Source organism: Melospiza georgiana, chromosome 15, assembly GCF_028018845.1.
Source record: "Melospiza georgiana isolate bMelGeo1 chromosome 15, bMelGeo1.pri, whole genome shotgun sequence".
Lineage (NCBI taxonomy): Eukaryota > Metazoa > Chordata > Aves > Passeriformes > Passerellidae > Melospiza > Melospiza georgiana.
Genome location: NC_080444.1, coordinates 4,722,594 through 4,747,733, shown reverse-complemented (window position 1 = coordinate 4,747,733; position 25,140 = coordinate 4,722,594). Strand labels below are relative to the sequence as shown.

The window sequence follows — 25,140 nt, the reverse complement described above, 5'->3', positions numbered from 1 at the left end:
TTCAAAGGACTACATCAAAACTGTTTGGGATTTTCTTTTTGACTTGTTTCCTTTCATTCCTCCCAGGTTTGTGTGGGATTCATGGCTAGAAGTGAGAGATGCCAGGTCCCTGTGCTGGGGTGGTGACAGTCACAGTCACTGGTGTGGGACAGCCACAGTCACTGGGGTGGGACAGCCACTGGTGTGGGACAGCCACAGTCACTGGGGTGGGACAGTCGCAGTCACTCTGTGGGACAGCCACAGTCACTGGTGTGGGACAGTCACAGCCACTGGGGTGGGACAGTCACAGTCACTGGTGTGGGACAGCCACAGTCACTGGGGTGGGACAGTCGCAGTCACTCTGTGGGACAGCCACAGTCACTGGTGTGGGACAGCCACAGCCACTGGGGTGGGACAGTCACAGTCACTGTGTGGGACAGCCACAGTCATTGTGTGGGACAGCCACAGTCATTGTGTGGGACAGTCACAGCCACTGGGGTGGGACAGTCACAGTCACTGTGTGGGACAGCCACAGTCACTGGTGTGGGACAGCCACAGTCACTGGGGTGGGACAGTCGCAGTCACTCTGTGGGACAGCCACAGTCACTGGTGTGGGACAGTCACAGCCACTGGGGTGGGACAGTCACAGCCCCAGCTGAGCAAACCCAGCCTGGGAGCCCGCAGGCCATGTCCCAAAATGGGACATTTCAGGATTTGTCCCGAAATCACTGCAGCAGGATGGGTGAGGAGCCCAGGGGATTATGCAACATCTCTGCAGATCATCCATCAATGATCCCACCCTCTATGGACAATCCCTTTTCCTTAACAGATTTAGAAATTAGTGGTTTGTGGGGGCAAGGTAGAGAAATTCCCCTCTAGGTTTTTCTTCTTCTCCCACCTCTGCTAATGCTGCAGTATTTCTCTGGAGAGCTGAGACAGCACACCAGTCATTTCCACACCTGGGAAATACCTAACTCCTGTTGAAATGCCTTAGGATGTGGCATAAAAAGTCCAATTGCCAGCAAAAAAATTACAGAATTTATTAACATATTCTCCAAGGGTTATTCAAACATGCTGAATCACAGGCAGTAGTGAAACCCCTTAAGTAATCTGCATTTTTGATTTAAACTCACAGCATTCTTGTTGCTTAATTTTTCTGTTGATTACATAAAGGCATTAAAATCTGTATTTTACGATTCCTTTTCTTTCTTCATGGCAATTTGAAGATAGGCAGCCTTCCATGTGATCTCTTCTGTTCCTGAGAGTACAAGTTGTATTCAAGGAAGAGCATTAGTAAAAATGGAGAAAAACAAATTCAATTGTGCAACATGTGATAGTAAGAAGGCAGATGCCAGAAGCATCCATGAATAATGCATAAAGCCCCTTCTCAAATAAGCTTCTTTATGCAGTGAGTTTTAAGGGTGATGTGGGAAAATTTGCACAAAGATTTTAAATTTTCATGGTTGAAGCTTTGGCCTTTGTTTTTTACCCGCTGATATTTTGAGGGCTCACAAGTATCTCTCAGTGCAGCATGGATCAGGCCCTTTTTATTTCCCATGGCATCTGCAGGTGATGTAGGAGCTCTTCACAGGGAAAAAATGTTGTTTTCTCCTTCAGCACCACTGAAAGCCTTGTCATTCTCTTCTGGTGGTCCAGCACTGCAGTGAGAAGCACAGATCACTGTGGATGGGGCAAATGGACATTGCTGCTCCAGAGCATTCTTTTTTATTTGTAACATCAGCAAATTCCCACGGAAATGGAAACCTGAAGCTGCAGTGTCTGCAATGAAGTAACTCCTACTTTTTACAGCAGGGAGGTATTTACCTGGTTTGCAACCTTCTCATGGGATAGGGGAGGGTTGTTTCAACCCTGTAATGGCAGCTGCAGGGTAACCACCATGGGATTCAGAAAAGAATCTCTTCCCAGTCCCTGTCTCCCATGTAGAGCAAGCAGTGAAGGACCAGCTACCATTGAAAAATTATTGGTCTTTGGAAAAGGGGTGATGGGTTTATTTTTTTCAAGATAAGCCAGAAGATATGAACTTATCAAGTACATTTGCACAAGGTATCGTGTCCTGCTACTCAATCAAAAATAAAAGCAGATGAAGCACTACCTTATGCTATAGTCACTACACTGCAGTAATTGTTGCTTAATTTCTCCATTGCTCTGGGTTTCTGTTAATTCCTACACAGAAGCAGCATCCAGGAACGACTATTGAATTTCTGGAGTGAAGTTACCTGAAGTTCCCTCCTAATAGAACTTTGGTAATCAGCACCACAAACCAATACTGCACCCATTACAATCAGGGGCCAATATACCTTCCTGTCTCTAAGAAAAATTACACTGGAACTTTTAATAGGAAATTACAAAATGGATTACCTTTTTACTATAAACTTCATTGTCTGTTTACCTGGAAGCAAAATAATATTAATGTTACAATGGCAAAACAAAATCTATAATTCCAATGTATCTGTCAAATGAGCTCAGAAGCAATGACAGCAAGGTGCAAAATTTCTGTGGGCTAAGCAGGAAAGAAAGGATCCCATCCTGATTTCAGTTACACCAGTGTCTTTTAGGAGCATTTCCAGGAAATTATGGAGCCACTTAACTATAAAGAGAGAGCCAACAGGATGAGCCAGCCCTGCAAGAAGTGAGGGCACAGGTTCTTTGCACAGGCTGCCTCCTGTGCATCCCCCCCAGCTCATCCTCCCTGGCCCCCCTGATGCTGCCACAGCCCTGGAGAAAGGACAGAAACTCCCACAAAGTGAGCACAGCCCTGGCTGCAGCGCCATGGCAGAGGTCCCAGAACAGCCAGGGACTCAGCAGGACATTGGAATCATTCAGCTCAGCATACTCACGTTTCCAAACCAACAAGCCCAGAAGGATGGACCCCGCTACGACGCAGGCAATGACAATGGCAGAGCTGGGAAACTGGAAGGGAGAAGAGAGAGGCTGAAAAGGCTTTGGGAGCACGTTTCCTTCAGAGCTATTTGCACAGGAGGGGCTGCAGAGGTGCTCAGAGCACTGGGCTGCAGTTTGCAATGCTGTTCTGAGCTTGCCTGTACAAAGCGCTGAGAAGAGACATCATGATAAACAACATTAATTACCCTTCAGCATTTAATAAACCTTATTCTGAAATACTGAAACCAGATTCAGCCCATTTAGCATGAACTTCTCAATAAGGTGTCCAAAGAGGTAGGAACTCAGTCACTCCCATCCTTCTCTTAGAGACAGGGGGAGGTGTAACAGCCAACAGCCTCCTAAATTGCCTTTTACTTTAAGGATGTTACCTTCCCAATCTCACTTCCCCTGTCTCACAGGGAATCAGTTTTTTCTGAGGTGTCCAAGTCAGATGAAATGCTCAGACTTTGGCTCTAGCCACTGAAAAGAGGAACAGGTGGTTCCTGATCTTCTAAATACAAGTTCAAGCTACTGTTTGCAAAAGCTCTCTCTGTAGTAGGAATACACTGAAAATCACTTGCATGTCCTGCTGTCCTGATTTCTACTCAAACACTCTTGAAACTTACAGGAAGTTTTGCCTCATCTCCTCTATCTTCATATCTCCCAGCATTGGCATCTGAATTTGCTGAAAGCTCTGAAAATGAAAGAGATTGAAATGATTACTGGCACAGCCACCTGAGAGAGTGAGAGCTGCAGTGGCCGTCACTGCTTCATGTGAGGAGTAATGAACTCTCAGGGAATGAGAAGGGCAAAAGCACCTTGCAACCAAAAGAAAAGGATCAGTTTCCACCACAAATGGAGGCTGAGGAAGCTGTGGGAAACCCCAGCCTTCTTCAAAAAAGAGGAAAATCCAGGGACACCTTCACTGTCTCAGGCTGCTCCAAGTCCCATCCAGTCTGGCTTTGGGCATTTCCAGGGATGGGGCAGCCACAACTTCTCTGGCCACCCTGTGCCAGGGCCTCCCCACCCTCACAGGGAAGGATTTTTCCTAATATCCAATCTAAACCTACCCTCAGTCAGTTTGCAGCCATTCCCCATTTTCCTGTCACTACATATTCTTGTAAATAGCGTCTCTCCAAGATATAATCCCATTGCTATTTTTCTTTTATTTTTTTTTAACTTCTCAGAGTATGTTATCTCATTCATAACCCCAATCTCCCCCTGTGGGAGCTGTGTTGATGTGTCTCCACATCCCATGTGCTTGTATTTTATCAAAGACATGGCTCTGACTAGAACTAGGAGGCCAAGTACAACATGTCATCCTTGAATTTTAGCATTAAGTTCTCTGTTGGGGGCACAACACATGGGGAAGATTTAAAATGGAAATCTCAATGAACTCATAGTGATGACAAATCAGATATCTGAGAATTCAGCCATATTGAAAAGTTTGGTTTTTGACTTCTCTCAGACTCAGAGATATCTGACAGTCATGAGTTACTCAAAACCAACTTCCTTTGGAGGTATAAAAACAAGTTTTTCTCACCTGTTGTTACATTGTGATTTCAAACAATTTCTGTGTAGACCCCAGATCCTGCCAGCTGCAATGAATAATCATCAGTACCTGTTTGGTGTACTCTTAATACTCAACAGTTTTGTTGATGCCAACTTTTTAAATTTTTCTGAGCAAGCAACTTCTGACCTTGTAATGTTTCCTACTCACCCCTGACTGAGGGCTCTTCTATCAGGACAGAGTTGGAGGTTTCCTCTGCAGCTGGAAGTGTATCTGGCAATTCAGTGGTCACTGAAACAAAGTAAAAAGTAATGCTGATAAAGATCACTAATTAAAAGGGTATCCACATGGCATTCAAATCTGTGCAGACATCAGTCTGTGGAAATGAAGTCAGTAATGTGGATGAAGTAGCAACCCACAAATGGTTTGATGACAGATCACTCTGATCACTAATAACAGCAGCAGCCTTCATATGAGATGAGAATGTAAATACTCAGTTTTAAACTTTGAATTGTCACTATTTCTCAAGCAGAACGTACTCTAAACTAAACTTTTCACCAGGCAATTTAAATTGTCTTTCACAAATCAAGAAAAAAGAAATTAGTTCAGTGAATCTCTCTTGCCCCACTTCAGGTGCTGTATTTCGCATTTATTCCTGTTGTACTTCATGAGGGTTCTGCCACATTATTTCTCCATGTTAAAGCTCCTCTGCAGGAAGCCTGACCCTCTGCTGCCTTGGCTGTTCATCCCAATTTTGCATCATCTACAACATCTGACCTGTGTTTGCCTAAACCCCCTGAAACACACCCATAGGCATCTCAGAGAGGACTTCCCTGATATAAATATAAGTATTGGAGAGTCTCTATGATGGCAGCCAGGCTAACACAGACCATCTCTGCTACACAGAAAAAGGGAAGGATTGGTGCTGTTACCCTCTGTGCTTCCAGGGAGCGTGGAGCAGAACATGTCATCTTCAGTTGTCACACCAGCTGCTTGGAAAGTGGTTGGAAAATCTGGGGGAGCACTTGTTTCCATCACAGTCTCAGTAAAAATATCATTTTCTGTCCCAACAGCAATGGTTGGGGGAGCAGAGGTGTCCCCTGTAGTTACTGCTGGAGACTGGGGGGCTGTGGTTGCTGGTGGAAGGGGGCTGGTTGTCAGCAGGACTGTGGTCTCTGGTGTTGGCTGGAGATCAGAGGTTGCTTGAGGAGCAGAAGTTGTTTCTGTAAAATATTTGAAGAAAACAGGAGCTTCTGTGGTGGTGGTGCTGGTGGTAGTGGTGGTGGTGGTCGTGGTGGTGGTGGTCACTGGAGGGGCTGCATGGAAAAAACACAGCCAAGGGAAAAGCCAGGTCAGAGCATTCACAACCAGCCCTGAGGGAAGCCTAACTGAATAAAAATTATCTGGCTGCTAAAACACTGAAAATGAAGGTGGGGAGTTACTATTTTAATTAGCTGAGAGCATGACCAGTCCAAGAAATAAATTCACAGATTTATAGATTTGCTTTTCTTTTACCAGTCTCAAACAGCCCCTCCTTGATCATCATGACCAGAAATGGAAGGGCCAGAACCTGGTGTGGTAAAACCCCAAAGCTTGAAAACTTTGTTATTTTGCTTTTCAATGTCCTCATAAAAATACAATAACTAAAACAGCTCAATTTTTCAGCTACAATCTTCTTGCTAATTTTTGCAACTGGTTCTTTTTTTATGGTCTGTTGCCCTCAGCCTCAGGGGCAGACAATCAACTGCAGCATTTTTCACACTTTCTCCTGTTGTATTGTTTAAAAAAGACAAACAAATGTGCTGTGAACACCAATCCCCGCACTGTAAAAGCCAAAAAAGAAATGTTTTTCTGCTTTGTGGAGGGTGGGTATCATCTCATTTTTTTCTGTGCAAGACTTGGCTTTATCCTGCAGCTCAGAAAAATAATAGGAAGGGGAAGAAGCCCTTCAAGATTCTGAGACAAGATTTCCAAATATGTGGATGTTGAGGACCCACCCTTAAGGGGAAGGAAGCACCCTTGAGGGTGGATCATCCTAATGTGTTTCCTTACAACATGGATGAAACTAAAGTGTTGGGGTGAACCTCAAATGAAAAATTGAGTATCATTCCAAGTGCTCTTTAAATTACAAATCCCTTTTTAATTCCATCATCTTTTAAAAAGCCAAGCCGAGCTACACACCGAGAAATTAAATATTCATTTGAAAGGCAAAAACAAAAGGGTAAAATTTAGGGAGTTGTTTTAATTTAAACTGCACATTGACTGTGACTCCAAAAATAGCCTGGATGTGGCACTTGGTGCCATGGTGTAGTTGAGGTGTCAGGAAAGGGGTTGGACTCGATGATCTTGAAGGTCTCTTCCAACCTTGTGATTCTGTGTGAATTCTGTGATTCTGTGATCTCCCTTGAAAAATACGTAATTTGGGAAAAACACATGTCACGGTTTGATGCTGGCTCAATGTTAGTGCTCTTATGAAAATACATATTTTTTTGTGTTTCCTGTGAGATGTGACTAGGAATAGAGTAAAATAGACTCTAACTTAGGAATAAAGAATAGAAAACTTTATTAGCTTAGAACTATATGTAAAAAGAAACACACAGAAAGAATGAAAACCTTCTAAAAACATTTTTCTTCTTCTTATTAAATTTTTAGTACATCTATCTTTTAGATTACTAATTCATAGTCTATCACTACTTTTTAGATAATCAATTCTCAGTTTATTAAGGAGTGAGGAGTCTCTTGTGTTATAGGCTTCTTTTGGAAACACAGTTGAGACTTCTTGTGTTTCCTGTCACACGTGGCACTGCTTGGAGATTATTTGCTATCGTGACATCTTTCTATGCTTAGTGCTTTCACTACTGCCATGGACTAGAGCTGCTTCTAGGGTTTTTCTTTTAAGGGTGCTTTGTTTAGTTCTAAAAACAGCACAGTGTATCACTTTCGGGATACCTGTCTCTTTTAAATTTCACTTCGCGGGGCTGAGGGGTTTTAAGAACAGAGACCTTCTTTGGCCAAAACAACCAAAAAAAAGCACACATAGACTCCAATTTCAGTACCTAGGGAATGGATTGTCCCTGCTGGCCGTGTCCCCAGGGCCCCCAGACCCACCTCTGGCCACCAGCAGCCGGAAGTTGCGCTTGATGTCGTTGAAGAGGCCGGGGATCTCCACGCGGCAGCAGTACAGGCCCGCGTCCTGCGCCTGGGCCGCCCCAATGGTGAGGGACACGTCTCCAGAGGGAACAGACCCGCTCAGGCTGTACCTCTGAGACACCCTGAACGTCACCGTGGGGCCACTGGTGTGCAGGATTTTGTTGGAGCACTTGGAGTTGGGGCAGCGGCCTCTGCCCCAGCACATGTCGGAGATGTCCTTGCGCCGCGCCACGTGGTAGGAGCAGGGCAGGGTCACAGGCTGTCCCTCTGTCCCTCTGACAACCATGTCACACACCGTGGGGGCTGCCATGGAGAACAAGGAGAGGGGATGTCAGTCTCTGATGGTGACTCTGCCTACGCAACACAGGGAGTGAACAACTGTGGTGGCGTTCACAGAGGTCCCAGGATGAGGGAAGAGATGAGAATATTGACTCCATGTTTCAGAAGGCTGATTTAATATTTTATGATATATATTATATTAAAAGAAAATTATATCAATAATATATATAAATATAAAACTATATATATATATTATTTATATAAATATAAAACTATACTAAAAGAATAGAAGAAAGGATTTCATCAGAAGGCTACCAAGGAATGGAAAGGAATGGAGTGACAACAAAATCTTGTGACTGACCAGAGTCTGAGACAGCTGGACTGCGATTGGCCATTAATTAAAAACAACCGCATCAGGCCAATCAAAGATGCACCTGTTGCATTCCACAGCAGCAGATAATTATTGTTTACATTTCATTTCTGAGGCCTCTCAGGAGAAAAAATCCTGGCAAAGGAATTTTTCATAAAATATGTCTGTAACAAACAACCAAACCCTCCTGCCTGCAAGCCAGAGCTGCTGATCCCCAAGGCTTCTCCTGCAGCTTGTGCCCCGAGGCACTACAGGCAGCATCCAGGAGCTCTCAGGCTTTGCTCTGCTCTTTGCTCTGGTCCTGGCCAGGTGCTGGAGAGAAGCTCATAAAATACATCAGATATGTGGTGAGCCAAGCTGGGGTCTGTCACTGGCAGCCCAAGCACAAACTGGACCTCTGCAAATGGAATTTGAGAGCTCTGCTCCCATCCCATCTCCTCTCCTAGGAAGCTGTTTGAAAGTTGTTCAGAACCCTGTTGTGAAAGACATCTGGTTTTCTCAGCCCACCATCACCTCCTTCAAAAAGGAAATGCTGTTGCAGTTGCCTTTCACTGACAGTCTCAAAAGCAGGATCCAAAACACCTATTCATGTGTGAAATTAGGGCCTAATTAAACTGGCACAGCAGTTGGGATCTGTCTGTAGGAACCTGTTCTCAGAAAGTGCACTGAGCAAGCCCTGCCAACCAATCCTACTTACCTTGTGGAACTCTGTCTACAGAGAAACTTTAGTTGTTGGTGTTATGCTGATTTTAAAAAGAGCACATACACACTTTCCTTGTCCTCTTACTCTTAGTGACTAGCTTAGGTTGGTGTTTACAGCCAATGCCTACCTTGGCATCTGGTCTGAATATTTGCAATATGTTATTCCCTCTTAACTGTTTATGATGGTCTAGATAGCCTTAAAAGAGATTTCTTCTTCACAAAAGACACTACACAAAAAAGTTCCCGGACAGGAACAAATCTTTCCTGGTTTACACCCACCTGCTCTGTGTCAGTCCTCCTACCTTTCTTTTGCCCCCATGTTATCATTTACACACTGTGGAGCAGGAGCTGAGGGGCTTGGGGAGCAACCAGACCTGTCCTCCAGCCCTTCAGATCTGATGTCTCATGGCCAGCTTGCTCACCCCAAAGAGGACTTGCTGCTGCTGCTGCTGCTTTTATCACCAACTTCAGCCCTGGTTTGCCAAACATTTCTATTTTGCCAGCTGTTTGAATGCCTTTCCTTTTTGGCACAACTCCCAGGTAGCAAACAGATGCTTCCAACTCTGTCCATGTCCCTTTTGTTTTCTCTTTAATGGACAATTCCCTAGGTGAGGCTTTAGTCTGTGGCAGGCTGCCTCATGACTTGTTATTGGGATGACATTTCAGATCCATTATTGCTTATCCCACTGGCAAGAGAAGCCAACCCGTTCAGGTTTCCACAGCTCCAAATGCTGAAAGAATAGAGGCAGACAAAACAACAGGCAATATTGCCTGAAGGGCAGGAGCTTCTGCAGAGAAATGAAGGCAGGAGATGCCAGAAACTGAATTCCTGAATACAGGATAAGGCTCTGAGAGATGGTGGCTGTGGCCCCTGGAAAGGGAAGGTTCATTTGCCTTGAAACAGCAAAACAGAGAAAACAGCTTCTCTCTATGGAGACAGAACCAGACATGCAGTTGACCTTGAAAGTATTTCTGTGAGAGGAAGGGGTTAGTCATGAGTAGGTTAACACATAATTTCAAGAAGGTCCATCAAAGATATGCGCAAAAGCAGCTAAAACCGTTGCTAGAATTCAGGTCGCTGCTTCTTGAGGAGAAATGGGCTCATCTTCTGCTCTTTCAGCCCATTTCTGCACAGCACAAAAATAGCCTCATTAAGCAATCCTTTAACAAATGAAAATTTACCCACTCTTGTCTTTGGAAGAAGCAGAGCCCTGAACTTAGTAAATAAATAAGTAAACACTTTGAAAGAAGAAGAGGAAAGACACGAGGCATCAGAGTGTCTTCAGTGCAGTTTCCCTCTAGTATTCCTGTTAGAAAGTTACAGGTTTTGCAGTTTCAAATCCTCTCTCAGTTTCTGTGAAGCTAATGTTGCCAACATCTGCCTGCACTGCAGGCTGCTGAGCAGAGCTTCAATACTGCAGCAGCCTGGATTGAACAGCATGAATCCTTATTTAATAAGGATTAAATAACTTACTTCTCAGGTGCAGCCTCTTCTACAGACTCATTTTACAAAGGAAACAGTAAATAGGAGGGAATGAACATGTATTTGAAATGAGGAGCTTCCTGAGACCCTGCTCTTCCTGTGAGGGGAATCCTGCCCCGACCTTCCAGGCAGCCAGGTTTGACCCAAGGCTCTGCCTTGCTTTTCCCACTGAATTCTGTGAGCTTTGCCTCTCTTAGGTTCTTCATTAGTGAGAGAGAAATGGACTCCAGATGTTTAACATCCCACCCAAAATAGAAAGGGGTATTCATAATTGGTCAGATCATACAGGTGTGCTCATATTTGTTCTCAGTCTCTAACCCACCCTCAGGTGCAACTGGCACTAAGCAGTAATTCCCATAGTTGCTCTTGTAGTTGTCTTCTCTCCCAAAAACTGGTCATTGAATGGACAAAAACATTCAGCCTCCAGCCCAAACAGATGTTGGAGAAGAATTTTTTTCCCCTTGATGTATTCCTGGAACAATTTTCCTACTTTGCAGAAGATATTTGGAATCTTTGCCCTATCAATCCTTTTTATTTTTTTCCTTACTGAAGCTTCTTTACTGATGAGATTGCAGAGGGTATGACTGATAAACAGAAAAGAAGCATTTAACTGGCTATTGAACCTCAAGACAACACATTCTCAGTGTGGAGCTGAGTTAAAGAGCAGATAACAAAAAGCCATTCTCATCCTTCAGGAGCTCTGCAAAGGAAAAGAACAAGGGAACTAACACAGAGAAAACCATACACATTTTTGAAAGTGAAAAAACCACAACCTTCAAGCAGTATTAACTCTGTAAACAAGAAAATTCTTGAAGTTCTATATACAATTATGATTTTTTTTCACTGTTTTGTTTTCACAAAACAAGTAAGTGTTGCTGGTTTTCATTTGAAAACAATGTTAATTTCCTGAGCAAACACACAAAAAGCAGGTGAAGACTCACCTATAAAGATCTGTATCACCATCCAGTAAAACAGCACAAAATGGGACATTCTGGCTGATGGAGACACCAGGGCAGTGAGTGGAAGAGAAGGAAACCAGATCTTATCCTTTCCTGAGTCTGAGTGAGTCTCACTGAAGTCTCATTTCTCCATTTCCATTTTTGACATGCTGAGAGTGTTTCCGGATAGGAACTGGCCAAAGGGGGATCTCCTGCTGCGCTCAGGGCTCTGCAGCCCCACTTGGGGCACTGTGGGCAGTTCTGGGCTGCACAATTTAAGAAGGACATTCAGGTACTGCAATACACAACCAGAGCACACAGTCTCAAGCTGCATCGAGGGAAATATAGGTTGGACAGCAGGAAAATGTTTTTTATGTTAAGAGTGATAAAGTTCTGGAATGGCTGCCCAGAGAGGTGGTGGAGTCACCATCCCTGGATGCGTTTAAAACAGGACTGGATGTGGCACTGTGTGCCAGGGTTTATTTGAGGTGGTGGGGCTGCGTTGGACTGGATGGTCTTTAAGGTCTCTTCCAACTCTGTGAATTCTGTGAACTCTGTGAATTCTGTGAATTCTGTGAATATGCTCAGACAAGGCCAACTGAGCAGGTGGCAGGGCCTGGAATGAACGTCCTGTGAGGAGCAGCTGGGGACTCCAGGATTGGAGAAAAGGGGGCTGAGAGGAGCTCAGAACTCTCTGCAGCTTCCTGAGCAGGGACATGGACAGGGAAATGCTGATCCCTCCTCCCTGGTAGCCAGTGACAGGACACATGAGGATGATTACAGGCTCCTGGGGATGATTCCAAGCTCACCAGGGGGTTTATACAGGACATTGGGAAGTATTTAACGAGAGGGCAGTAAACCCTGGAACAGGCTGTCCTTTTCAACTTTTCCAGAACACTCAGCGTGGTACTATCACCAGAAATTTCAATATTCTATTTGCTTTGCCATTCCCTGGAACTCTTAAGGCCCAGTTCTGTTCCAGGGTCCTGAGTGGCCAGAACAAATTCTGTGCTTTTACACCCCTAAACATTTGGCATAGTCTCCCCTCAGACTTTGTCTTCACTTACTTTTGCTTAATCCCTCATTTCCCATGCTTCTGCCTTCTGCCTGAAGACCCCTCTCTTTCCCCAGCTTCATTTTCTATTTGCAGAGACAGCCTTGGAGGAAGTTGTTGCAAATGTTTTGTTGCCAAAACCACATCCTTCCCAAAGAAATGCAACATCATCTTCAAGAAATACATTTCACTCCTTCTGACTGTTTTGTTTCTTTCTGACCAATTGACAAGTAAGTTCTCTGGAAGTTCTTTGGAACAGCCAAGTAATAAAGCAAAAGTAATTCAGGGCAGTAAGGTCAGGAATGAAGAACTGCAGATAGACAAAATTCTGTGCAAATAAATGTAGCACAGTGCAGACGAGTGCAATTCCAAGTTCAAATTATAAAATGATGGGCTGTTAACCAGGCATTACACTTTTAGTAGTGAGATTTTGGGCTTATTATGATAGTCAAGCCCATGAAAATATCACCCTTCTGCTTGCTAGCACTGAAAAAAGCAAATAAAATGTTAGCAGTAAAGGCAATGAGTAAAATACCTAATTTGCTATATTCTACCAGGTACAGTTCATACAATGGCCCAGCCCCAGCTGCTCTGTGAGCAGAACTAATGAAAGCTGAGCTCTCCAATATCCTGGAGACGTTTTCCCTGCAATGATCATGGTTTGTCCCATTACTGACCACCCAGCAGTGGCTGTGAGCTGATGCTCATCTGATGACAGTGCAAGGAGCAGCTGAATCCCACATGGGGCACAAACTTGGGTCATTATTCAGCCAGAAATTCCCATGAAGCTTGTTCATACAGAATGGACAGAATGTCACAGGCAACCAGGAAAGGCACAGGATGAACACAGCATCCTTTCAGCTCTGTTTCTACAGCAAGGCTGGGCCAACAGCAGAGTGCATGGGAAAAGGACACCCAAAATCCAAGTGTGCTGGGAGGAACCACAAACACATGGGGCACTTTCTGCTTTTTTACTCCTATCTAGTGGCTCCTTGCAGGCAGAAAAGGCAGAGGTGTCTCAAAAAAGAGAGTTTTCAGCTCATCAGCTCACTGTGCTGCCAGACAATCTCTTGATGGCTGAATGGCTTCCAAGCCATTCACCTGCTTGTGTCTGAGTCTCTTTTTGAAATGCCTGATCCAAATCCACTGACACAAGTGCCGGTAGGAAAAGCCCAGGGAGCTTCTGCCTTTGTGGAATGTATTACACTGCATGCCCAAGGCAAAGTTCTTGCTCCACACCACCTTTGCAAAGTCTGTTTACCAAGCAGTTGCAGAGCAGAAAGATTTTGCTTGATTCAAGATTTTGGTTATCAGACACTCTGGAACTTTATTTTAGGTGAAAAACTTGCTTATGCAAGAATTAGTCTGAATTAGTCTGTAATATTAATATAAAAATCCTTACAAACAAGCATCTTTTATGATTAGGAGTCTTAAGGCTGGCCCACAAACTCCTTAAGGGTATGAACAGTTGAAATCAGATGATTTTGGAGATCCCACATGCTTAACTCTGACCCAGTAGAGACTGATTACATAAAACTGTGGAAAGCAGAAACTGCTGAAGATGTTTCCTGAGAGCCAGTTCAGAGACCAGATCAGGCTTCCTCCAGCAGCAACATGCTAAGGCAGGGAGAAGGAAAGCATGATCTGCAGCAGGGGCAGAGATTTGGGGTCAGTAATTGTTATTAATAGTCAAATGCAAAAATACAGTCTGATATCAGCAGGATTCAGTACCTTCTTACACAAAGCTACACATGATGTGAAGACAGAAAATGGCAGAGCTGGTTTTGTCCCTCACTTTTCCGGATATCTAGAGATGTGTGAAGGCAAGGCCGACTTCGAGCTAATATTTTGTCCATGATTTCTCTCCAAGCTAAGAAAATAACTCCATTAACTTTACAAAGGTAGGGGGGGAAGGTTGTTCAGAATTTTTAGAAACTTTGAAGCAAGACTTTCCACCTCAGAGGCTTCTCAGGGTAAAGAAGTGCCTGAGAAGAAAGCCACAGAAAAACAGTGATGTCCTTTGCCAAAAAACCTCATATTTAGTCATAATTCTCTCACAGCACACAAGCTGTGACCGTTCTGCCCATTGAGGTTCTGATGCTATAGGCTTCAAGGATATCCCTTGAGAGTGAGCAGCCACAGCTCCTCCAGATTTAATTCCAGGTGGACAGACATTAATATATTGCATTCCTAAGCTGCTACCAGAATAGGCCATACCTGATTGCAATGAAAATACAACAATAAGTGTGTATTAAATTACTAATACCACCAAGATTGGCCATGTGACCTCTTTGTCACACAGCTCTGAGATTGCTTCTGCCCTCTGATGGCACAGACTCTGTGGAAGGTGGCAGATAGAATCCACAGTGAACACAATTGTGCCCTTCTGGCACTTCCTCTTTTTTTTTCCAACAAGGAAGCGAGAATTTGAAGCAGATAATAAATATAATCATAACTTTCTTTAGGAAATGGAAAGTTCCACCAATGACAGTTTTGGTTTCTGTCTCTGGAACAGGCTGATAAAGATTTTAATTTAAAGTGTAGCTTTTATTTGTTTTATTATTAGGATGTGGATAATGCTTCAGTAGTGCAGTCACGCTCAGCTGCTGAGCAGAGGGAGCAGCCAACATTTTGCAAACTGTTTAATGTCCCAGCAGTGACAAAGGCAGCCATGCATCCAGTCCTTAGTCCATGATATAAACATTTTCCTCTGCAGGATTCTCCTCTTCCAGGGCACTATGGCTTCCCATACCTCGTGGCCTCTGAAATGCAACAAGGCTGCACAAAAGAGTAAAAAACCATGGTGTTAAAGCCAAAAACAGACAATAAAACCACAGAGGAACAGATCAACAAGCTCACTAGAACATGTAAAATATGCTTAAACGTGATCATGACTGATAATGAATCATCTTTCCACTTATGAGACAATTGACACCTGAGGTTAGCAAGCTCTGTAATGTGAACTGACAGTGACGCTTATTTTTGTCTTTTAAGTAGCAAAAACTAGCAGGAGTTATTAGTTTCTTCTTATAATGTTTTCTATTAACTTGAGGTTAAAAAAGAAAGTCAAAGGATGTGGTGGGAATGGCCAGCACACCAACATTTTTTTTCTGCAACCTCATTTGTCCTTCTAGCAAAAGCAGAAACAGAAAACTTACCCTGCAGAACCACCCATCTTCTTGATGTTGTAAAAATATTCTGAGGACCATTCAGAATGAAAAGAAAGAAAGAAAAAAAATTAATTTTGTTTAAACCATTTGAAGCAAGTAGTCAGTTCAAAGATAAATTGATGTCACAGACATCTTTTTATAAAAATCTTTTCCTTAGGATTTTTCCTTCTGGGAAGCTGAGGCCCCAGAAAAAGAATGTAAACAATAGTTGTCTGCTGTTGTGGAATGCAGCAAGTGTACTTGTGATTGGCTCATGTTAGATGTGTACAATTAAGAGCTAATCTGTCTGGGACAGAATCAGAGAGAGCTCCTTTTTTTATTCATTCTTTTTCTATTCTTAGCTTAGCTAACTTCTGAGAACTTCTTCTTTATTCTTTTAGTATAGTTATAATGTAATATATATATCATAAAATAATAAATCAAGCCTTCTGAACATGAAGTCAAGATTCTCGCCTCTCTCTTCACCGTGAAGACCCTTGCAAGCCCTGTAACAAATTCATGTGTAAGAAACCAAATAAGGGAACTTCAAAAATGTTTTCAGGATAGGAAATTCCCATTGTGAGCAGCCACAGCACAGGGGCCTCCAGGGATCTCAGCTCCCTGCCCTGAGGTGGGAGATGTGGCATCAGCTTCAGCTGTGACTGGACAAACCTCAATAATCCTTGAGTCACTGCCCATGGAAAGTACTCACGTTTAGAGAGGAGCAGAGCCAGAATCAGGATGAGCAGCAACACTGCACATGAGCCAATCCCAACGTAGAGCCCATGCTCTGGGTGCTGCTCTCTGGGAAGTGACACAGACGCGTTCTGTCAAACACAAGCCCAGGAGCATTAGAGGGACTGACAGCAAGAAGCTCATGCAGCACCCAAAGGCCTTCTGTGTGTTTTGCATCTCTGCAGGAAAAACACACCTGAGACCAAAATCTAATTTAAGCAACAGGCCCAGTTTTAAGAAGAATTTCCACAACAATTGTGTGAACTGTGCTGTTAAACACAAGCTTGGAGATTTTCAGAAGACATGAATTATGCCAAATCCCATTTGTTCAGGTTTAATAATATTTGGTGATTTTTTTAAAATGAGTAAGATGTCTCATGATGTCCCACCCTCCCAGCTGTGCTGCAGGGCTCAGCAGGACACACAGGGCTGCCTGTTTGACCCCTCTGCACAGGGAGGGCAGAGCAGCCCTGTGCTCTCAGGTGCCCCAAGCTCCACTCCTGCCCATGTCCTGCCATACCTGCAGGTTTGCAGCCACATCCAGGCAGTCTGAGGGGCCTGAGCAGGGAGTAGAGGCCTGAAAAGAAATAGAAATGTTGCTAAAGCTCTTCCCTCTCTAGAAGGAAGTACTTTATGCATGCTAAGCAGGGTATTTTTCCTCCCCTCTCTAATAATGAGCACATAAGCACTCTTTATAACCACTAAACACACAGACTACCAAACAATATTCTGTTGCAATCAGACAAAAGCAGCAGAAGTGACCTGTAGGGATGACCCAGTAACCTCTCAAGTCCCTCCACTCTGTCTAGGTGTGCTACAGCAAGGCTAATGCTTACAGTCTGAGGAGCTTCTGAAGCAGAAACCGGTGGCCAGGTCCTTGTGACAGTGAAGGAGGATTCCCTGGTGCTGCCAGGACCTGAGCAAAGGCAAGGCAAACATATCACTTGCACAGAAAACTGCTCTGCCTCGACAGAGAAGAATTTGTACAGCTCATTTGGGACCCTGAACTACTGTGTGTATCAGCAGTCTGGGCTCTGCATATCATAAGAGGTTGGTGCCTTCAGAGGGCAGCACAAAACTCTGAATATTGAAGTTTATGCTGTTCTTTTCAGAGCTTTGAACACCTTCTTGGAAATACCTGACTCACTGTTATCTCAAAGGAAGGAGTTACCAGTCAGCTCTGGAGCCAAGAAACAGTGGCCATAGGATCATAAAGCAGATTGGGATAAAAGGGATTTAAAGCCCATATCATCCCCTGCCATGGGCAGGGACACCTTCCACTAGGCCAGGTTTCTCAATACCCCATCCAACCTGGCCTTGAAGCAAAAAATGATGCATAAAGCAAACTTAGGTTATCAGGTTATCAGCTGAAAACTGATGAAGATTATCTTAGGACCTTGAAGCAGCACATGATGCAGAGTCACAGCAAGCAGGTGATACTTTTATAGCCCCAGGCAGCTCTACAGTAAACAGACTGAGCAAAATGTGATATATTTGCATAAGGACCTGCAGCACATTTTGAGGTAATTTCCCTGAGCACAGCTGTTCACCACATTTAAAATTAAAAGCTACAAATTTCTGTCTTATCTATCATCAGACTCAGTTTCTCCTTGTGTTGTCAGATGACATAAAAGCCTCCTGAACACAAAATCTCCTGCTCCCTCTGTGCCAACCCCAGCTGGTTGCTTCTATGTTTTAAATTGTTATGCTTATCCCAGAAGCTTTATTTTGAAGAGGACAGGATCATCAGCTTCCATTGGCGATTCTAGAGTATTTCTAAATCAGAGGCACATGGCCACCTGCCTTTTCCCATCTCTTTCAGTGTGAACATGCACACACTACCTTTTTTCTGAAAACTTCAAACATTGTTCCACCACCAGCTGAGGAAGAGGTCACAGGGATAAGAAAATCCCTGAGTTCTAAGATTGTAATCAATGTTATTTGCAACTAGAATGGAAACTGTCTGAGAAAGTTTTCACTTCTTCTTCCAAAAAGGAAATGCAACTGCTGTAACACTAATTTGGAGTTGCTTAGCTGAAAACATCCAAGATAGAGGGAGAAATACAAATGGCATCCCTGATTCTTTTTTTTTTCAGAATCCAGAGAACAAGCCGTTGCTACACCACGAGGTTTCTCTTGTGTAGTGGAAATTAAAGTTGTGTTTTTCAGACTGGAAAGATGCAGCTGAGAGAGTTCATGATAGAAGTTTATCCTTTTGTGAAGAGAATGGAGAAAACAAGTGAGGAATAGCTGAGCACTGTCTCTTCCCTCACATTATTAAATGTGCGCAGAGGCTGTGGGCATCCTCAGGGACACCCCTTACAACCAGGTGGAATAATAATTTGGCACTGTATCACAAAATTAATGCCATTTTTCTACCATTCTCCTTAATCTTCTGCTGCTGACTGCTAGAGGAGGCAGGAGCCTTAATTTGATGTTCTTTTGAGCTAGTCCAATAAAACAGTTCTGATTAAATAGTGGGTACCTCCAACTCCTAAAAGTTGTGTTTTACCATTCATGGGATGCATTTCTAGAAGATCAGGTGAGGTTTTATACCACAAAAAAAAACCCCACAAACCAAAACAACAGTCAAATAAAAGCAAACCTTGCAGTACAACTAAACATCTACTTAAACATCACACCTGGAAGCAGCTTCCTCCCAAATATACATGTTCCTTCTGTATAATATCAAGCAGAATTCAAATCCAAGTTCTGATCTTTGGTAATGTTTAATAAATTTAAGCCAAATATTTCTATCATCTATAATATTTTTTTTTCCTTCCTAAGATTCCCCATTTGCAATATGGCTTGTATATGCTATTAACACTTGGATAAAAATTACCTGAGGTCTGTTCAGAGGTGTAAGTGTGAGGACTTGCAGTAGAGGTCCTTGCTGATGTTAAAATATAAAACAAAATCAACACATAATTAACCTTATTGGGCATTTATGTATTGAGAAAGAGACAGTGTTTCCATAATAAAAATTTCCTAGCAAAGCACAAGTACATTTGTCAGCCACTTGTTCTATATAGTATCACAAGAAAGGGAAAAACTAAAAATCAAAGGAAGAATGAATAAAAAGCTTGTCTATACCAATTTTGCATCCCTGGGTTTTAATCTGGAATGAAGCAAGGAAAATCAAACACAGCTTTCAATGACAAAGGTGCAGCAATAAAGATTTAGATGAATACGTTATGCTGCCCTTCCTTTTAAATTCTTCGGTGTCTCTAAGAATGCTCCATGAAAGCATCATGTCCTTTTTAAACTGCAGTGGGCTAACAACATTGCCAAAGGCAGCTTAATTGAGGCAGCACTAACAGCAGATGGGCAAGGTCCTCAAGATCAGTCTTATGGATGACTGCAGAAATAATTTCCACCACAAGCTTTCAAGGAGCAGATCCACCACAGTGGTGCTCACAAGAGCACTGCTCTGCACTCACCTTTCCTCACCACAACCTTGTGATTAATCCGTTGATCATTGAACCACCCTGGGATCTCCACACGGCAGCAGTAGGTCCCAGAGTCTGATTCCCTGGCGTCCACGATTGTCAGGGACACGTCCCCCCTGTGCAGGTCCCCTCTCAGCTGGTACCTGCTGCTGTGCTGCTCTGTCACCCTCCAGCCATCTGTCCAGATAATGGGCTGAGAACACTTTGAATTGGGGCAGCTGCCCCGGCCCCAGCACATGGATGTGATGCTGTGTCTGTTCCAGACACTGTAGTGGCAGGGCACAGTGATGTCCTGCCCCACCTCTCCTATCACAATTGATTCTGATACTGTGGAGCCTGTGGACAGAAAGACAAACAGTTATAGAGCACAGGGCAAGTGGAAGCTTCTTGTGCATCTTGCATGTCTGAAACCTCCCATCTCCCAAAGAACACCAGGCTTTGCTGGATCGGATTTTGCACAAATAGATATTTGTGTCCTGGCAGGACTGGTGCAGTGAGGGATAACGATCAGGCCAGGGACATGTTCAGAGAAATACCATTTTCTGCAGCCTCTGCACATAGGCAATGAGATGAAGAAACTCTGTGGCTTCTCCTGAGCCAGGTGCAGTCTCTTGGCTCTTAACTTTTTCCTTTGTGTGCATTTAACCCAAGCCACACACACAAGGGAAGAGTGAGACATTTACTTTTCCCAAAACCACTGTGGGAAACTCTTCCCTCCTTTCAATGAACTGAACTGCAGGTTTCATCTGAATGATCACTGCTGAATGAATTTCCTTTTCTCTTGCCTCAAGGCAGGTTTTGCCAGTTCTTATTAGAAGAAATGTTCCAGGGCTTTTTTGAGGATTATATATACTCTTTTTTGTTCCACTACCTTATTCCCTCTTCTAAGTCTTATGTCATTTTTAACTTGTTTGCTTCCCCATAAATTTGTCACGTTTCCTCGAGGCTGTCACGCTACTCAGGTCAAGACAGTGAGCCCTAACATCCAGTAGATCATTCATGACAGCAAAAAAACACATTAGAAACAAGTCTCTAAAACCAGCTTATCTTCTTTAATATGAAAGGGAAGCTCAAAATGTAACTCATCATAAAAGGCTTTATAAAAAACTACAAGAAATATCTGTGAAACCCCTTTTCTTTCTACTGAGTTTATCTTGCCACCAAGTTTTTATGTCTGTCTTTATCATTAGCACTTTGCAACCTGCTGTTTTCATTGCTGTTGCCGTTAACAATCTAGGAATTCTCCCTCAGGATTTAAAAACAAAAAAGGAAAAATTCTCAATTTGTCCCAATAATATTTCATATAGCTAAGAAACACCAGAAGCCACAGTTGATCTTTTCCTTGTCTGCCTAAGCATTCATCTTCACAAAGCCTGCCAAAGTAAAATGTCTTTTACATCTTCTCTAAAACAATTTGAAGTTCTCTGCTCAAATCATCATTGTCTAAAAAAGCCCATTAGCAAGAAGCAGCATCTTTAAAACCACCATACCCTCAGCATGTTTCTGTTTCACAAAGGAGAAAAGGTCATTAGAACTCTATTGAGCCACCATGAAGTTCTATTTTAACACAGAACTGCAGCCTCTATGATGCGGCAGCTCTTCCTGCTGCAAGACAAAATTCTCTTTGCCACCCTCAGAATCCCTGATGTCTGTCTCCTCCACCCACCTCCACCCAGCTGTTTGTGCCTCCTTGGTTACCTGTGAGCAGCACCAGGAGAACCCAGGTCAGGCAGATGAGAGACAACATTCTGGCTGAAGGTGACAAACAGCGCTCCTGTTCACGCTTCTCATCCAAGAAAAATTATCTTCTTTGTGAACTTCTGTGTTTCCTTCTTAGCACACCATCTCCAGACAGAGCTGTGCTGCCTCTCAGTCACTCTGGGCTCTTTTGGTTGTGCTGTGTGCTGCAGCACAGCTGCTGGGGCAGGGTACAAGTGCACTGAACTCCTGCTGGCGGGGCTTTGACTGAGAGGTGACACCACCGCACAGCACCACACAAATCTGCTTCTCGTTTTTGCCAGATCTCTTTGATGACTGTAAGTGAAACTTGCCAGCAGCACCGAGCTGAGTGTCAGCAATCCACTGCCCCAGACTGCTTCCCACACCTGCTTTTGCCACAGCAGACAGGGTTTGGATAGAAGATTACATAATACACAGCAGACTGTGGGAAGTGGAAAGGGCTTGGCCAAGTAACAGAGTTGTAGGATGAACTATTCAAGCTTTTCGTCACAAGTTTCTGGTTCTAATACTCAGAAGAAACTCAGAGCATCATCTGGCAAATTTTATTTGCCAGTAATAATTTGGTGGTTTTGGAAAACTGTTACACAGCTAAGTCTAATGTAGTGCCAGTCTTTTTTCATATTTAAAAATGCCATGTGCATCTGCATAAACATCCAGAATAGAGAGGAGACTTGAAAAAGTAATGTGGAAACTGAATCAAGGCTCACTCTGAAAAAATGCTGAAATACAGCTTTTGAGAAATGCTGTCCCCTGGCCACTCTCCCTGTGCCTGGATCACCACCCTCTCCTCAAGGATATCTCGTCTTTTTATATTGTTTGGGCTGGAATTGCACCTGAGATCAAGAACCAAGAAAAGTTCTTTGCTGAAGCAGCTAAACTACTTCACAGTGTTCTATACAGGTGAATTTAAATACTAAGGAGTTATTTATGAGTAAGTGGAAGGTACTAAAATTGGAACCTTGCCTTTCATGACTACCTTATAGGAGAGCAGAAGCACCAAACTGACGGGTGTTTTAAGTGAAAATCGGGAAAACCAAGGGATTAATGTAGCTGAGAGACAAACTGGCAACCCACTTGAAAAAAAGAAATGATAGAAAGAGGGATGAAAGGTGAATTTGCATGCAGCAGCTGGTAAGAGAAGGCTTCCTCTCAGTTCTTGTGGTTTCTGAGGAAACAGCAGAGAGCTCCTAGAGGAACAATTCTGATAATTACCAGCAGGATCCTGAAACTGCTCTGCAAAAATGGGAAAGGCAGGGCAGGCTGGCACTGCCAGGATCCCAGGAAAGCCATTTTGGTCACAGAATAAAAGGATGTGAGAGCTACAGGACAACAGTTAACCCATTGCTTTAGATTTCACCTCAAACACAGACCATAAGGAATGCCTTGATGTAATCTGAGTTTCTGTCTGCCTGTTTTCCAAGTTCCTGTGTGTTGTTTGTGCAAGAAACAAACACCATTTCTGTAGGAATTTCTTCTTGACTCAGAATTACAGAATGGCATACTCAAAACAAGCAGCAAGTGACAAATGAAAGTACAACAGGAAAAGCCAACTTTAATCTGTGCCTACCATCTCACATGATACATTTAACAAAAGTCAGACTGTTTCATTTTTACCAAAAAACCACAAACCTTTAAACATTTTCATCTGCCCAGTCACTCACAACCTCCAACAGGTGCACAACAAATGCTTTGTCTGCTTGTACAACAGCAAAACAAAACACAACGTGTATTCTCAGAACCCCTCCTGTCTCTCACTGCGGTGCAGTACCAAAACCAGCTGCTTGCTTCATGTCATTTCATCAATAATGCTGCACATTGCTGCATCCTTGTCCAGAACCTGATCTCTCTTGCCCCCAGAACGCTCCCTCTGCTTTTCGCTCTGCCCAGCGCAGCCGCTGCCATCATCAGCATCCACGGGCTCCACGCTGACCCTCAGCCCCCCCTCTGTGTGAGGCAGGTCATCGGGCAGGGACGCCAGGCAGTTCTGGATCATCTCCACCACTCTCTCCAGGTGCTTCTGGAAGCGCTCGGCCGTCTCCAGGCGCTGCCGCTTCTGCACCTCCATCATCACCCTCAGCGTCTCCCTGGCCTGGTGGGGCCGGTACTCGTTTATCAGGTGATGCACGTGGACAAAAAGCAGTTTCAAGTCTTCCAGTTTCTCCTCTCGCTTTATACTCCCGGGACTCCTTATCAAGATGTCCAAGAGGTCCAGGAAGTTGACCAGGATAGACATGTTAAGTTTCCTTAGCTCCTTCTTGTGGTCAAACTGCATAGGATGCAGCCGCTCAATGCCCTGGCTCTCCAGGGGCCGAATGATCAGATCATCACACTGGAACTGGTTCCCAAACATCATGTAGCTGTCCTTGACAGGGGGAGGGGGCTTTGGAGCCAGCCCTTTACGGATATTTTCATCAGTGTATTCTTTGATGTACTGCATTGGAGGCGGAGGGAGGGCGCTCACTTGCTGAGGTTCACCCATGTCTGCCAGATGTAATTCCTAGGGAATGACCCAGGAAACAAATGTTAATAATTTGTGTCACAAGGCTGTAATATACATGTAAACAAAGACAAAATATGGGAGGTGGCAGTGAGAAAATGAGCCAGAAGAAACAAATCCATGTGCAGGATACAAGAAACTCATGGCAAATCCACATTACTTTTTCACTAAGGTTTGCTTATAGCAAGATTAACTGTACTACAAGCACACAGAACATTCATTTCTCTAAATGTGAAAGACCAGCCTGTAAACCGGGCAGCCAAAGGGAGAGGGGTGATCCCCTTCCCCAGATGAGGCTGGGGCCTGGTGGGCAAACCCCCCAGAATCACAGAATATCCCAAGCTGGAAGGAATACACAAGGATCTGCACAGGCCCTGCACAAGACACCCCAGTAATTTCCCCACCGTGCCTGAGATTGTGTCCCGAAGGCTTCCTGAACTCTTTCAGGCTTGGGGGCTGTGACAACGAGAGCCTGGGGAACCTGCTCAGTGCCCAACTACCTTCTGGAGAAAGAACCTTTTCCTAATATCCGCCTAACCCTCTCCTGGCACAGCTCCAGCCGTTCCCTCTGGCCCTGTCACTGGTCACAGAGGGCAGAGATAGGCGTTGTCCCTCGGGGGGAAGCTGCAGTGAGATCCCCCTCAGTGGGCCCTTCTCCAGGCTGACCAGACCAAGAGCCCTCAGCCGTTCCTCGTGCGGCCTCCCCTCTTCACCCGCGCCCACGAGAGAAACTAAGCAGGGCCCACACCCGCCGCCCTGCACCGAGCCGGGCTCTGAGGAGGCGCAAGCCCCGCGGCGGGGTTCTCCAAGTCAGCGCGGAAGAGACAAGAGCCGAAACCACATCCGGGCGGAGGGCACGGACCCCTCACCGGCCCTCCCGCCCTCACCTGCCCGCTCCGCCCGCCGCGCTCCCTCAGCGCCGCCGCGGCCGCTTCCGCCCGGCCGCCCTCTGCTCTCGCTCGCTATTGGTTGGCGGCATAGCTCTGGTTGGTGCCGCGCTCTGATTGGTTGTCATGCAGAGCAGTCCGTCACTACTCCACTCAGCTCGCTCGGGGGCGGGGTCACGCGCGGGGCGTGGCTCCCGTCTTGGTGCGGCCGGGGCTGCTCCGTCCTGGGGCTGCTGGGGCCCCTCAGCGGTGTGTGGCCCCTCACGTTCTGTGACCCCTCCGCCTTCTGTGATCGCTCAGGGTTTACTGGCCCTCAG

At 44.5% G+C, this 25,140-nt stretch overlaps 2 protein-coding genes across 2 annotated transcripts; both read right to left on the bottom strand.

Annotated features, from left to right (window-relative positions):
• Positions 1–1,003: 1,003 nt before the first annotated feature.
• Positions 1,004–21,597, bottom strand: LOC131090017 (uncharacterized). The gene is made up of 16 exons (XM_058035089.1): positions 21,398–21,597; positions 19,691–20,035; positions 19,093–19,143; positions 17,087–17,166; positions 16,771–16,827; positions 16,228–16,342; positions 15,525–15,564; positions 15,053–15,144; positions 11,316–11,432; positions 7,499–7,843; positions 5,323–5,706; positions 4,601–4,681; positions 3,507–3,574; positions 2,838–2,910; positions 2,359–2,389; positions 1,004–1,637 (listed from the first exon to the last, which is right to left on the bottom strand). The coding sequence occupies exons 1-16, from the start codon at positions 21,444–21,446 to the stop codon at positions 1,565–1,567; spliced, it is 2,001 nt and encodes a 666-aa protein (XP_057891072.1). The 5' UTR covers positions 21,447–21,597; the 3' UTR covers positions 1,004–1,564.
• A 1,374-nt stretch (positions 21,598–22,971) lies between these two features.
• On the bottom strand, positions 22,972–24,882 carry MED7 (mediator complex subunit 7). Its single transcript, XM_058034898.1, has 2 exons — positions 24,824–24,882; positions 22,972–23,936 (listed from the first exon to the last, which is right to left on the bottom strand). The coding sequence occupies exon 2, from the start codon at positions 23,916–23,918 to the stop codon at positions 23,226–23,228; it is 693 nt and encodes a 230-aa protein (XP_057890881.1). The 5' UTR covers positions 23,919–23,936; positions 24,824–24,882; the 3' UTR covers positions 22,972–23,225.
• Positions 24,883–25,140: the final 258 nt, after the last annotated feature.